General features: G+C 44.5%; 1 protein-coding gene across 1 annotated transcript in view; it reads right to left on the bottom strand.

Moving 5' to 3' along the window:
* The window catches only part of LOC115076330 (sialic acid-binding Ig-like lectin 5), a 114,570-nt gene that overhangs the window by 28,438 nt on the left and 70,406 nt on the right, over nt 1-15,726 (bottom strand). Inside the window, exon 6 of the mRNA XM_029577629.1 lies at nt 2,178-2,276. Coding sequence (XP_029433489.1) covers nt 2,223-2,276 — 54 coding nt within the window. The 3' untranslated portion in view covers nt 2,178-2,222. The remainder of the gene's footprint in view (nt 1-2,177; nt 2,277-15,726) is intronic.

Raw genomic sequence — 15,726 nt, 5'->3', positions numbered from 1 at the left:
AGCAGACTTCCTCAGCAGAGAAAGCCTAAATCCGGGAGAGTTGCAGCTGTCACCCACAGCCTTCCAGATGATTGTGGATCACTGGGGGATTCCGGACATGGATTTACTGGCGGACAAGTCCAATGCTCAAGTACCCAGATACTTCAGCCACAAGCGCGATCCGTTCTTCCACGGAATCGATGCCCTGGTTCAGCCGTGGCCTCCAGGGACTCTGCTATACGCCTTTCCTCCGTGGCCTCTGCTGGGTGCCATCAACCACAAGATTCAGAAACACCGGGGCCTAGTTCTTCTAGTGGCACCAGACTGGCCAAGAAGACCCTTGTACGTGGACATGAGAAGACTTCTGGCAGGGGAGCCTCTTCCCCTGCCTCCTCTCCGGGACCACCTACGTCAAGGTCCCATCCTCCACGAGGATCCAGCTCAATTCTCTCTTACGGTCTGGCCATTGAGAGGGCTAGACTGAAGAAAAGAGGTTACTCGGAGCCCGTGATAGATACACTCCTCCGAGCTCGCAAGTTTTCCACATCCCTCACCTACGTAAGGATCTGGAGAGTATTTGAAGCATGGTGCGACACTCATGGCACCAACCCACATGCAACCACAATCCCTATTGTGTTGGATTTCCTGCAGGATGGACTTCAGAAGGGTCTCTCCCTCAGCTCCATCAAGGTCCAGGTGGCTGCGCTGTCTTGCTATGGTCCCAGGAGGGATGGCAAGACTATCGCCAAGCACCCAGATGTTTCTCGCTTCCTGCAAGGAGTCAAGCATATTCGTCCGCCACTGAAGTGGCCAGTGCCCTTGTGGAACCTCAACCTTGTTTTGGATTTCCTCGCGGGATCCACCTTCAGACCCCTTCGGGGCCTGTCTTTCCGGTCTCTAACCTTGAAGATGGTGTTCTTGTTGGCTGTATGTTCAGCACGCCGCATATCAGAGCTACAAGCACTGTCCTGCCGTGATCCATTTCTCAGAATCACTCCGGAGGCTATCCATCTTCGCACTGTTCCCTCCTTTCTACCGAAAGTGGTTTCACAGTTTCATCTTAACCAAACCATATCCTTGCCTACCACGGCGGGTTTGAAGAAATCTGAAGAAGGGCGTTTATTACGCCATCTCGACATTGGCAGATTGCTGCCCAGATATCTGGAAGTGACACAAGAACTACGAAAGACGGACCATCTGTTCATGCTGCACAGCGGGAAGAAGCAAGGTGAAGCGGCCTCTCGGCCCACCATCGCCCGCTGGATTAAAGAAGTTATCAGAGCAGCTTACGTGGAGGCTGGGAAGTCTCCGCCTCTACAAGTTAAGGCTCATTCTACCAGAGCACAAGCGGCATCCTGGGCGGAATCCAGGATGCTGTCACCTGCAGAAATATGTAAAGCGGCGACATGGTCCTTCCTCCATACCTTCTCCAGATTCTACCATCTGGATGTCCAGGCCAGGGAGGACTCAGCATTTGCGAGGGCGGTATTACATGGTCCTCAGCCAGCCTCCCGCCCAGGCTGGGAGTAAAGCTTTTGTACATCCCATTCGTTCTGAGTCCATCTGGCTACACGCCAGGAAATGTTGAGATTACTTACCTGATAATCTCCTTTTCCTTAGTGTAGACAGATGGACTCAGCATCCTGCCCAGCTGCCTGTGTACATGGGTTTCACCGATTCAAGGTAAGCCATGTCATGTGTTTACAAAAGAGCGTACACTATACCAGGTGTCAACGCCTTCTGGTTGGGAATGCTGGCGGTCTCCAGCTACTATCAATCGGTCAGGGGAATCCTGTTTCACTTTTCACTGAGCGTCAGTACACACATCCATAACAGCTTTTGCAAGGAAGATTACTAAGTTGCTACGCTTCCTGTGGGGATATATATACCCCGTGCTGACGTCAGATCCGTCTCCAACTGCTAGCACGCGGATACTATCCCCATTCGTTCTGAGTCCATCTGTCTACACTAAGGAAAAGGAGATTATCAGGTAAGTAATCTCAACATTATAACCCCTCTGGGGTCCGGGGACCAGGAACTAGCAATTTGCTATGAGCAAAATCAAAAAATCTAATTAAACAACACTGTTTAGTGGACTTCTTTGCCTTTTAACAGTAAATTCAGCCAACCTAACTTGGTAAAACCAGACTTGACCTGAGATGCATTCTTCAATGATGTCAATGTAGACTGAATATTACCAGATTAATGAGCCATTTGCTGGCATTCTGAAACTTCAAGAGATGTTACGGACCCTCAGGTCGCGTCACCAGTAGGACCTGATTCAGCCCTTTGTTCAGCTAGAGAGAGAGAGAAAATATGTTAGAGTGAAGGGAGGATCCATTCAAATATATCCCTTCCTTCTGTGGGATCTGGAATGGCCAGCCCACTTGAAACAATATATAACCGAGCCTTTGCTACAGCTTGGGAGGCAGTCTATTTAGGTTAGCACAGAGTGTAGAGCAGAGGCGTAGCGAGGGTCTCTGATGCCTGGGGGCCAATGCATTTGTGTTGCCTCCCTGGTACCCCCCAAATCCTCCTTGTAGAAATGCTTAAGGGCAAGAAAGTTACACTAATAGAAACTTCAGAAAAGAAATGAACATAATATCATAAGTTGCTTTACTGGGTCAGATTGAAGGTTTGTCAAGCCCAGCATCCTGTTTCCAACAGTGGCCAATCCAGGATACAAGTACCTGGCAAGTACCCAAATATTAAGAGGTCCATATTTAAAAGGATTTAGCTGGCTAACTCAGAAGTTACACTATATCAAAAAAAGAACCAACAGGTTCATTCACTGTGAGAATCTGCTTTCTATTGTGTTCGATATTATTATGTTCTCCTTTTTTCCACATTACTTATACTAATTTTAATAACCTACACGTCAAGTGGGATTCAATTATCTCAGCGCTCAGGGGAAAAGAAAATTTTTTTTAGGGTGGTAGGTTGGGGTTTCATATAATCGTGTAGGCAACCCTGCCTCTTTCGAGCATGTTATAATCATAAACCTGCCAATCTCCTCCCGATATTTTGTGTGTATGTGTTCATGCAAACAAACTTTTTTAGTATATTTTTTGTGTATTAAACACTTTCTTAATTCATACAAGGTATGCGAGACATCCAGCAAAATATGGTCTTTGATGATACTCCTAAAGTATTATTAAAATGTCACTTCACCACCGTAGGATATAACGTAAATCTCTTCTGTATATTTGAAGACGTGCTCTTTCTACATGATGAGAAACTTCTCTCTATCCATCTTATCGCAATTCAAAACATACATAATCCCAACACGTACATGTTTCAGACGACCAGCATCCTTCTTCAGGGGATATACCGGCAAGTGGTGTCCGACACTGTATATGCAAAGATTACAATGCTGATATTAAAGATTATTACTTCCCTTAGAATTGTAGGATGAAACTTCAGTCACAAAAATAGTTCCATGGTTGGTTCATCTTTTTCTTGGTAACTTCAAAATGTGCCAAAGTATAATCTTTAATATCAGCATTGTAATCTTTGCATATAGAATGTCGGTCACCACTTGCCGGTATATCCCCTGAAGAAGGACACTGGTCGTCTGAAACATGTACGTGTTGGGATTATGTATGTTTTGAATTGCGATAAGATGGATAGAGAGAAGTTTCTCATCATGTAGAAAGAGCACGTCTTCAAATATACAGAAGAGATTTACGTTATATCCTACGGTGGTGAAGTGACATTTTAATAATACTTTAGGAGTATCATCAAAGACCATATTTTGCTGGATGTCTCGCGTACCTTGTATGAATTAAGAAAGTGTTTAATACACAAAAAATATACTAAAAAAGTTTGTTTGCATGAACACATACACACAAAATATCGGGAGGAGATTGGCAGGTTTATGATTATAACATGCTCGAAAGAGGCAGGGTTGCCTACACGATTATATGAAACCCCAACCTACCACCCTAAAAAAATGTTCTTTTCCCCTGAGCGCTGAGATAATTGAATCCCACTTGACGTGTAGGTTATTAAAATTAGTATAAGTAATGTGGAAAAAAGGAGAACATAATAATATCGAACACAATAGAAAGCAGATTCTCACAGTGAATGAACCTGTTGGTTCTTTTTTTGATATAGTGTATATTATAGACACTGAGGTAGATTTTCAAACAGGGCGCCCTCGCGTACTTTTGTAGGCGCATCAGGCGCAAACAAAAGTACGCTGGATTTTAGTAGATACGCGCGTAGCCGCTAAAATCCTGGATCGGCGCGTGCAAGGCTAGCGATTTCGTGTAGCCGGCGCGCGCCGAGCCGCGCAGCCTACCTCCGTTCCCTCCGAGGCCGCTCCGAAATCGGAGCGGCCTCGGAGGGAATTCGCTAACGCCCTCCCCTCACCTTCCCCTCCCTTCCTCTACCTAACCCACCCCCCCCTTCCTTTGTTGGGGGATTTACGCCTCACAGAGGGAGAAGTAAATCCCAGCGGGCCGCTGGCGCACCTAGACGCAACCCGGGGGCGGTTCCGGAGGGCGCGGCCACGCCCCTGGCCCGCCCCGGGCGAAACCACGCCCCCGGGCCCGCCCCCGAAACGCTGCGTCCCGCCCCAAAAACAGCGTGCCGCTCGGCCCCGCCCCTGACACGCCCCCCTCGGAAAACCCCGGGACTTACGCGAGTCCCGGGGCTCTGCGAGCGCCGGCAGGCCTATGTAAAATAGGCGCACCGGCGCGCAAGCCCTGCTCGCGTAAATCCGGGTGGATTTACGCGAGCAGGGCTCTTAAAATCCGCCCCACTGTGTAAGTGGCTAGATTTTCATTGGTTTAACTCAGAAATTAGCCATCTAAATGAATATTTGGACACATCCAGCTAAATTCTAGCTGATTTATAAGTTAGGCAGCTAGAATTTAGTTGGAGAAGTTAGCGGTGTTCCGGGGACGTAACTGGGAGGAGTTGAGGTAGCCGGCTAATTCCGATATGCAGTTAGCCAGATGACTTATCCGGCTAAGTCTTGTCACGTTAAATTGCTGTCCTAAAGTTAGCCGGCTATAGTTAGCTGGCTAACCAATTAAGATAGCCGGATATATTCAATAGTATGGCTGCCCTATTGAATATGCCCCCAAAGTTAGTCAGATACATTTATCCAGCTAACTTTGTTATCGGGATTGTGTCTGAGTATGGACCTCTAAATAGATCCCATGCTACTAATGCCAGAAATAAGCAGTGGCTATTTCCTAAGTTAACCTGACTAATAACTGTTTATGGCTTTTTCCTCCAGGAACTTGTCCAAACCTTTTTTAAATCCAAATAAGCTAACTGCCTTAACAACATCCTCTAGCAACAAATTCCGCAGCTTAATTATGCATTGAATGAAAAAGAATTTTCTTCAATTTGTTTTAAAAGTGCTACTTGCTAACTTCATGGCATACCCCTAATCCTTGTACTGTCTGAAAGAGTAAACAACCGATTTACATTTACCTGTTCAAGTTCTCTCATGATTTTATAGAGCTCTATCATATCCCCCTCAGCCATCTCTTCTCCAAGCTGAACAGCCCTAACCTCTTTAGCCTCTCCTCACAGGGGAGCCATTCCATCCCCTTTATCATTATGGTCACTTTTCTCTGTATCTTTTTTGAGATGCAGTGACCAGAATTGAACACAGTTCTCAAAGTATGGACTCACTATGGAGCGATACAGAGGCATTATGACATTTTCCATTTTATTCACCATTCCCTTCCTAATAATTTCTAACATTTGTTTGCTGGTTTTTTGTTTTTTTTTTAACTGCCGTGGCACACTGAGCTGAAGATTTCAAAGTATTGTCCACTCTGAGGCTTAGATCTTTTTACTGAATGGTAACTGCTAACATGAAACTTAACATCATGTAACTACAGCATGGGTTGGGTTTTTTTTTTTTTTTTTTTTACCCTTTATGTATTTCCTTGCACTTGTCCACATTAAATTTCATCTTCCATTTGGACGCCAATCTTCCAGTCTCGCAAGATCTTCCTGTAATATATCTCTATCCACATGCGATGTAACTACTCTGAATAATTTTGTATCATCTGCAAATGTGATCACCTCACTCATTGTACCTCTTTCCAGGTCATTTATAAATACATTAAAAAGCACCAGCCCAAGTACAGATCCCTGAGGCACTCCACTGTTTACTTTTCTCCAGTCAGAAAACAGACCATTTAATCCTACTCCCTGTTTCCTGTCTTTAAACCAGTTTGCAATCCACAAAAGGACATTGCCTCCTATCCCATGACTTTTTAATTTTTTTTTAGAAGCCTCTCATGTTATATTTTGTCAAGTTAACAGACTGTTGTGAACAATCTATGGGGCAAAAGCTCCTCTGCCTACAGAGCGGCCACCAACATTGTTCCTTCCCTCCTTGATACTGCAAACGAACAAAAGCTTTCTGTGATAAAGAATAAGGCCAAGAGTCAAGACTGATGTAAAATTTATAAATTCTTCCAAAATTTCCAATTTTTCCACTTATGATCATCTGGGGAAAAAGAAAAAACATTCCAAATTAATTCTCTTGTCCAGACCTGCACACACATCACTGCAGCCTCATTATAGCACATTGCTTACCCCCTACCAAATGTAGAATAACTGGCCACAAATTAGAAAGAGAAACATGGAGTCAAAAGCTGAACTGGAAACCCAAAAAGCCAGACTCTGCCTGCAGTATACCACCAGAGAAATAATATAGAAAAGTTCAGATACACATTTCCCAAAAATGACAAAGAGAAAATCAAATTCTCCCACTTTCCATCTCAGAGAAACAGAAGCAATAGCAGTCTCACTCTCCTACCCTCCCAGGCCCCAGCAGTCTTTCACCCAAGCCCCCTCTCCTCTCTCAGTCCCCAGTACTCTTGCCCTCCCCCAACCCAGCCTTCTTATCAGACCTCCCAGTCCCTAACAGTGGCGCTCCACCTCTTCTCTCCCATCCCAAACCTTCCAGCCTGACTCATATGCAATACAATAATGCAAAAAAACAGAAACATTACCATTCTTCATAAAACAAAATCAAGAAATATAAATTCATCATAATAGAAACCATACTAATAAAAAACAATCTTTCAAAAACAGATAATGAATAGAGCATCTAATAAATAAGGATAAAAACAACTTTAAACATTTCCCAAAATCAATTACCGGTAAATATTCAAAACAGCAGAGATCAAATAACATCTATAATTAAAAGTAATAAGGATGGCGGCTGAGCGAGAGGTGAGGACTTGCCTGGTAGCAGGAGGAAATATCTGCCTGGACTGGTACATTTGTGCTTGTTCTTTGGAGCCTTGCCCGCGACCAGAGAAGGGACCAGAGCCCCCCCCCGACGCTCTTGACGTCAGCGGAAGGAACACAGGCGCCCATAAAATCGGCACTGGAGCGGCGCACCGCTGCCGCCGGCGCACCGCCAAGCCGCGCGCCCTAAGGGGCGCGCCGGCTTGTTCCGGCTTAGTCGGGGGAGGGACGGGAGGGCGGGGACTCCCTCACAGATCACGCCAGCTTGCCATAGGGAGTTAGAGATTTGAACGGCACTTTGTTAGGGTGTTTCGTCGTGAGTTTCCGGTTCCAGTTTCTATTGGATTTATATTAAGTTTCCTATTAAAAATGCCTCACAAAAGGAAAGGCAGGTTCGAGTCTACCCACCAGACCCGAACCTTGCTACCGGACAACGACTGATTTCAGATTTTGCCCTTCAACCACAACAATTAAGGGCTTCAGTCCCCGTTGGTGAACAGGTGGGAGGAGAACCTTATTCACCCGGGGAACTTTCACTGAGCCCTCCCGAGTGTAGAACACCACTGAGAACTTTGCCTCAATTAACCGACCGAGGAGTTGAGTTACTTTCTGAGGAAACTATCAGTCAGAGCTCACTGGGTGGCCCAGACGTCGGTCAAATGAGTGGAGAGGAGGGAGTCATTCCGGATCCCCAAGGACTGGAAATATCAGGAGGGGGAGGAAGAAGGAGAGTTGTATCCCCCAAAACATCAAGCGAAGCTAACGAAAGCTTTGGCCTTGGGGTAAGGAACCCTCCCCAGCAATTGAACAAACCTGCAGTGATAACCCTAGAGAACATCTGGGAACTTGTAGCAGGAATGTCCCTTAAACTAGATATTCAGACCCAAAAGCTTGATGAGATAACGGCTAAGGTCAGGGTCCTCGAAACGGACACAAAAACTAAATTTATTGAACAAGGTAACTCTATTAAGAAGATAAATGAGGATATAGATAGCCTACAGAAAGCAAATGTGGTAATAGCCTCAGAAAAAGTATCATCTTTGAGAAGACTTGAGTCTATTGAAAATTATATGAGGCATTTAAATCTTCGGTTATTAAAATTCCCCGTTATTGCTGGGGAAATACCTCTTTTGACATTTAAAAAATATGCAACTGAGGCATTAAAAATTCCAAATGAAATGATACCACCTATAAAAAAAAACTTTTCTTTTTACCTAAAAGAACCAGCACACCGTTAACATTACCTCCACAATCAGATTTTCAGAATCTGACAGATTACTTGGAAAATTCCAATGTTGAAATAATGGATAGAGCGGTTCTTTTTGTTACTTTTTTTGATGAAATGGCGGTATCATTGATAATGAAGAGCTACTTTAAGAATATAAGTGCTCCCTATTTAGGTGGTCTGATCCGAGTGTACCCTGACCTAGCAAAACCTACGCAGCAGCGTAGGAAAGAGTTCCTATCTATGAGAGCCGAGACCTTAGCATTAGGGGGGAGTTTTAAGTTACGATACCCCTGTAAATGCATAATCCAACTGGCCAGGAATACCTATGTTTTCTTTGTACCAGATCAGTTGAGGGCCTTTATCTCTGGGAGGAGGCTTCCTGAAGCAATATAAAGGGGATACAATAGATTATAATTTGTGGTTAAGTACCTATTTTGAAATGCTTATATTATACTCCTCATGATTTACCTTCTGCTCTCTCCCTGATTTCCTATGTAATTAGAGATTGAGATATAAATGATGTTCTGTTAATTATAGACATGTTCTTTAGTCTAAGATTATTTGATTGAATATCTCTGTATTTCCTATACAAATGTTTATTTGTATATTATGTAAAATGAATATAAATAAATAATTAAAAAAAAAAAAAAAGTAATAAGGATAAAAAATGTTTTCCTTGCCATACCTAGGAGCATTTGATTTTCAGTCATCCTGAAATTGTCCTCAATTAGTGGAGGGGAGGTGGGGTTGAGGGGGGAGGGGGAGCAGGAGAACAGGGAACACAGATTTTCTCTTCTCTCATATACACACACATTCATTCACACACATGCACTCTTCTACCCTCAAACCCTCTTCCTCACTTCCCCTTCATCCCTTTCCTTCCCTTTCACTCACCTCAGTCACGCAACCCCCTTTTCCTCAATCTCTCCTCGCATGTCACCCTGCCCCTTTCCCCTCATTCATTCATCCCCTCCTGCCCCCTCACTGTCTTCCTTCCTCTCTGTCACTAAACACCCTCCCTCCTTTCTGTGGGGCGTGGGATAAACACTGTGGATCCATAAAGTCTAGAGGATGTGAATGAAGAGAGTGTGGCTTGCGGGAATGACAGCTACTACCTGGAGTTAATACTCTTATTCAATAAACATACACACGGTTAATGCAACTCCAACATTGCTCTATGCTTCAACGGCAAGAGGAAATGTGGAAAAAGGAATCGATACGGCGGGTTACTACCCCAAACCAAATAAGCCTGATATTTCACTTTCAATGCATGTCCAGCATAGCTCTCTGCTTCAACGGGAGGGGGGATGAAAAAAAGATGATTTATATTCAGACAACCACCAACAAGGGCTGAATTACATAGTCTGGGTAAACAAATAAGCATGGGAGTAGCTTGCTTGTTACGGCGGTTACTACCCCGAATCAGTTAAGCCTGAAACTTCACTTAGATGCAGTTCCAGCACTGCTCTCTTCATTAATGGGGGTGGAAGGGAATTGGAACCAAAAGGTTACTAAGGGCCAAGAGTAACAGATTATGAGAAAAAAACAAGTGTGAAAGCTTGCTGGGCAGACTGGATGGGCCATTTGGTCTTTTTCTGCCGTCGTTTCTATGTTTCTTTTCTATACATGCTCACACAAATGCCCCTCTCCCTCATACGCACAAGCTCTCACATACATGCAAGCTCCCTCTCTCATACACACACCCACATACACATGCTCCCTCTCTCTCTCTCATAAACACGTTCTCTCCCTCTTTCTCATACAGGCTATCACATAAATATTCCCTCTCATATGCATAGGCTTTCACACACATGCACATTCCCTCTCTCTCTCACAATTATGCTCCCTCTCTCTCATATACACACTCACACACACACATACCACGGTCAGACTCCCATTCACACATATACACACACCCCAGCCAGGTTCCTATACACCCCAAGACAAGTTCCTACACACTCAAACACACCAGTAAGTTTCCCATACATACACACACACACCCCCCAATCAAGTTCCCATGGACACACACACACACACACACCCATCCACCCCGGCTCCCATTCACACACACACCATACACCCCAGTCAGGCTCCCATTTACACATACACCACACATCTCAGACAGGCTTTCATTCATTCATATTCACACACACACACACATACATATAACTGGAAGCGGATGGGGAGCCAATTCTGCTGCTCTTTTTTTGTATGTATGCCAGCCCCTGCGCTACTCATATCTCATGAGGCTAGCACTTCCTCTATGCTGATTTCGTGCATCGTGAGATCAACATAGAGTACATACGAGCTGCACGTATTTGAGAAAGTACAAGCCAGTGAACAGACTCCCTCTTCTTTCTTCTGCCGGTGGGATGGACTCCACTGGTGGCCTCTTCTTCTCACCGTAGATCTCTTCTTCTTGATTGCCGCCGGTGGGATAGGGTCCACCAGAGGCTTTCCATGCCTCCTCATCTTCCGCCACCCACCCCCCCCCCCCCCCCCCCCGGGTATGCTGCTCTGTTCAATTGCATGGCATGCACACCGGTTAGTTCCGGGCTTCCCATGTGCAATTTCATTTGGGCTTGCTTCTGCAGCAGGGCCTGCAGTTTTCAGAAGTTCCCGGTGCTGGAAAAAAAAATACAAAAAAGGCTCCCTAGCGCCCCCTACAGCTCGGTGCCTGGGGCCTTGGCCACCCTGCCCTCCCCCCCGTCCCCCTGCTACACCACTGGTACAGAGGTGTCATGAGTTAAGTTTTGTTGTTTTACAGGTCCAGTCAGTAAAGACAGGCTAACTCAAGCTGTTGGCCTGACCAGGTTCAGGAGGGATTTCCTCTTCCAGTACTCAACTTGTCTGGTTGAGTTACCTCTGGATCTAAGTTTTTGAGATTTTTGTTAGGTGCTTCACTGGACACCTGGGCCTTTCCTTGCACACAGGGATTGGGGAACCCTGTGAGTGGGACGCCCAGGGATAGGGAAGATACACCCCTGAAGCGGTGGTGACCTGCTGTGAGGAGGGGACTCTGCTGTTAGTTTCTGTTCCTTTTTGGTGAAAGAACATTTCTGTTAGAAGATCCAGGAGGAAGGTATTTGGCTGCCCTTCCTTCCTGCTAGAAGCAAGATGACTGCTTGTTTCAAGGAGGGTCCCATACATCAAGGATCCTGAGAAAGTACTAAAAGGACTGTGTAAGATCAAGGAGATCCTGAAGATCTGCTAACTGTGAGTAAAGGAGAATAACATCACTGCGGACACCCATCCGGTGTTCACCACCCTGGGGAGAGAAAGAGAGGATTTACTCTCTGTGCCATAGACTTTGCTATTTTATCAGCTTGGAAGGGGTTTTGACCATCCTAAAGACCCTTCCCACTGGAGCTACATTTTACCTTAATCCAAGAAGAGTGGGTGGCTCCCTTGCCCAGATATAAATGAGTCCTGCACAGATAGAGGGAAGAGGCTGTAAAGGAACTGAAGCACAGACCAGATGACTTCCATGCATTAAGAAAGGTCGAAGGAAGGCAAAACAATTAATGGCATGGTTAAATGGTGATACTACAGTCTCAATTTTATTGAAACATTGATTAGATGACTCTCTAAGTTTAGTTAAATTAACAATTGCCAATTCCATTGATTTTATAGCTGTCCATATAGAATCCATTGTGATTTCTTCAGGTTTATTTGTTTGTAGTAAATTATCCTCGAGATTAATAGATTCACTTTGGCCCCCTTTAGCTCGGTCTCCTTCTCCGATCCCTTCAGTTAAAGAGTCAGGAGGAGGAGGAGAAGTCTTAGGGGCTCCGGGACTTAAAGATGCCTCGGTCAGAGGGTCTGGCATCCACTCTATACTAGTTTCCTCAACAGCCTTGTCCACCGGATCTTTTGCAGGTGCAGGTGAGAAAAAGGCTGGGATCTGTGGTTGAGAAGGCTCGGAGATGGGAGATGAAGTTATTACCTCCATAATCCTTGCCTCCCTCTTGGTATGAGGCATAATACTAGAGATAATTGAAACTTCGTAGACCCGAGTCCCTTCAGTTCCCCACCGAACCTTATTACTTACTATCTCCTTGACCTTTCAACTTTCTTAATGCATGGAATACATCTGGACTGTGCTTCTAGGATGGTATTTTTTAACAATTTCTATGCTTGTTGCACACTTTTTATCTTTGTAGCTGCACATTTCGGTTTTTTTCTAACTATTTTTCTCATTTTATCAGTTTCCCTTTTGAAAATTTAGTGTAGAGCTGTGGATATACTTACTGACCCCTTCCAGTCAGTAAGTATATCCAGTATATCGAGTGCTGATCGCATTTTAAAAATTGCCCGGCCACATGCGTATCTGACAGTACGTGCAGAAATGCTGATCTAGCAAAAAAGGGTGGGGTTTGGCTGGGAGCGAGGGCCGGCCGGTATAGTGCTGATTTGCGCTGTCCCGGTGACTCGCGCATCGGCAGCCAGCCAGCACACACAATTTACTTCAACACCTAGGATGAAGTAAGTTGAAAAACAAAAAGAAAATCCGGGTAGATAGGGTATCTTTAGTGGTCGGGGAGGAGAGGGAAAAAGGGAGGAAAGCTAGGTAGGGGGATAGGAAAGTTCCCGTCAAGTCTGCTCCTTTATCTCGCAGACTGGGAGGGAAGTGGGAAAGGTCTGCACTCGTTTCATATATTTTTTTTAATCCCCCCCCCCCCCCCCTTGCGCGTGAGATGCCACCCGCACATGTGCGCACCAATTTTAAAATTGGGCAAGCATGTGCGCACAGGAATCGTATTTTATAACATGCGGGTAGCGACGCGTGCATATTATAAAATCGCCACGTCCATGTGTGCACGCTAGGAACCGCGTGCACATGGACGCATGCGTGTTTTTAAAAATCTACCCCTATGTCTCTTTCAGGATCTTTATCCTGTTGAACTCTATGCCATCACGGACATAAAGCGCTACCCCACCACCAAGATGCTCCTCTCTGTCATTGTGATTTAATTTGTACCCTGGTATAGCACTGTCCCATTGGTTATCCTCTTCCCACCATGTCTCTGAGATGCCAATTAATCTGTCTTCATTCATTGCTATACACTCTAATTCTCCCATCTTACTTCTTAGACTTCTGGCATTAGCATACAAACATTTCAAAGTGTTTGGGGTTTTTTTGGGGGGTTTTTTAACTTTCTGATTTTCAGTTGACAGGGATAAATTGTAATCTTTTAGCTCAGATAAGTTTTTAATTATAGGCATTTGGACTACTTTTCTTATTATTGGAACATCTCTGTTGGGATGCCCTAAATCTAATGCATCATTAGTATTCTTTGAAGATACCTCCCTCTGAACCATGTGCTGCTGAGTGACTGTCGGCTTTCCCCTTTGTTCTTGTTTAAAAGCTGCTCTATCTCCTTTTTAAAGGTTAGCACCAGCAGCCTGGTTCCACCCTGGTTAAGGTGGAGCCCATCCCTTCAGAAGAGACTTCCCATTCCCCAAAAGGTTGCCCAGTTCCTTACAAAACTGAATCCCTCTTTCTTGCACCATTGTCTCATCCACGCATTGAGACTCTGGAGCTTTGCCTGCCTCTGGGTACCTGCAATTGGAACAGGGAGCATTTCAGAGGTTCTGGATTTCAGCTTTCTACATAAGAGCCTAAATTTGGCTTCCAGAACCTCCCTCTCACATTTTCCTCTGTTGTTGGTGCCCACATGTATGACAGCTGGCTTCTCCCCAGCACTGTCTAATATCCTATCTAGGTGACATGTGAGGTCCACCACCTTCACACTAGGTAGGCATGTTACCAGGTGATCCTCATGCCCACCAGGCACCCAGCTGTCTACATTCCTAATAATCGAATCACCAGCTATGATGGCCAAACTAACCCTTCCCTCCTTGGCAGTAGGCCTGGGAGACACATCCTCGGTGTGAGAGGATAATCATCACCTGGAGAGCAGGTCCTTGGTACAGGATCATTTCCTGCTGTGCCAGGTTGATGCTCTCCGATCATGAGACCTTCCTCCTACAAGGTAGTACCAGTGCTGCCAGTGTGGGGTTGGAACTTTGCTACTATGTCTCTGAAGGTCTCATCTATTTACCTTTCTGTCTGCCTCGGCTCCTCCAGGTTTGCCACTCTAGCCAGAGATTGGACTCATTCTCTGAGAGCCAGGAGCTCTTTGCATTGCATGCACATGTACAGCTTCCCATCAGCGGGTAAAAATCATACATGTGGCACTCGATGCAAAAGACTGGGAGGACCCCCTCTTGCTGCTGGACTGCTGCCTTCATCTTTAATTTGTTCAGTTCCTAGTTAAGATTTAAGTTGCTTTGGGAGTAGGAATGCATACAATTAGTGTCCTTTAAATGTATTAGTGTATTCACTATGGGGTAGATTTTAAAAAGCATTTACTCGAGCAAAACTGGTTTTTGCTCGAGTAAATACACTTTACTCAAGTAAGTGGGCTTTTCAAAATTGCTACAATATATGCCATTGAATTGTCCATAGGATTTACTCAAGTAAGTGCACTTTACTCGAGTAAATAGCTTTTGAAAATTGCTACGATAGTATGTCACATTTACATGCGTAACTCCTTTGAAAATGACCCCCTATATATCTGGTAGTGATCTACAAGGGAATGATTAAACTCTTGATAAGGTGTGGGGAATTTCTGAATTTAAGTTAAAAGGCTGATTAATTTTTTTCTTTTTTTTAGTATAAGTGTGTCACCCACCTATAAATTAAAGGATGAGTTATGGGTGGGTGGGAGAGGGGTTGGAGTGTGGGTAAATACAAAACACACAAACGTCTGGTTTTTGCCTGCCTTTCTGACCAGCTATTTAATACAAAACACGCAAGCTTCTATTTTTTGCTGCCTTTCTGACTACCTATTTAATACAAACATACAAAATTCTGTTTTCTACCTGCCTTTTTTAGTAGCTACTCAATACACAATCACATTGAATAATATACTCCAAATAGCTTACTTCTCCCAAATACTTTTAAATTTAAAAAAATTCCCCAAGCAGTATTTACTGATTCTTTTCTGCCACCAGCAAGGTGATCCTCTCCTATCAATGCTCCCACTGGATTGTGGGCTATTGATCTCTTCCCTTGCAGTGTATATTGTGTTTCTAAGGTAAATTAGTACAAAAACAATCTCTTTGGAGATTTACACTACAGTTAGTTGTCCTGAGTGACTCACTGTGGTTCTGATTAATAAATGTTGGTACCTAATCAAATCAATCACACTACCCTAACACCTTTTTACTTAGGTATACATGGATCCTAACTTATTTCTACCTTCTGACTACTAATTTAATAC

The sequence above is a fragment of the Rhinatrema bivittatum genome, chromosome 14 (genome assembly GCF_901001135.1).
Source record: "Rhinatrema bivittatum chromosome 14, aRhiBiv1.1, whole genome shotgun sequence".
NCBI lineage: Eukaryota > Metazoa > Chordata > Amphibia > Gymnophiona > Rhinatrematidae > Rhinatrema > Rhinatrema bivittatum.
The sequence above is the reverse complement of the archived record's forward strand: the minus strand, read 5'-3'. Positions and strand labels throughout refer to the sequence as shown.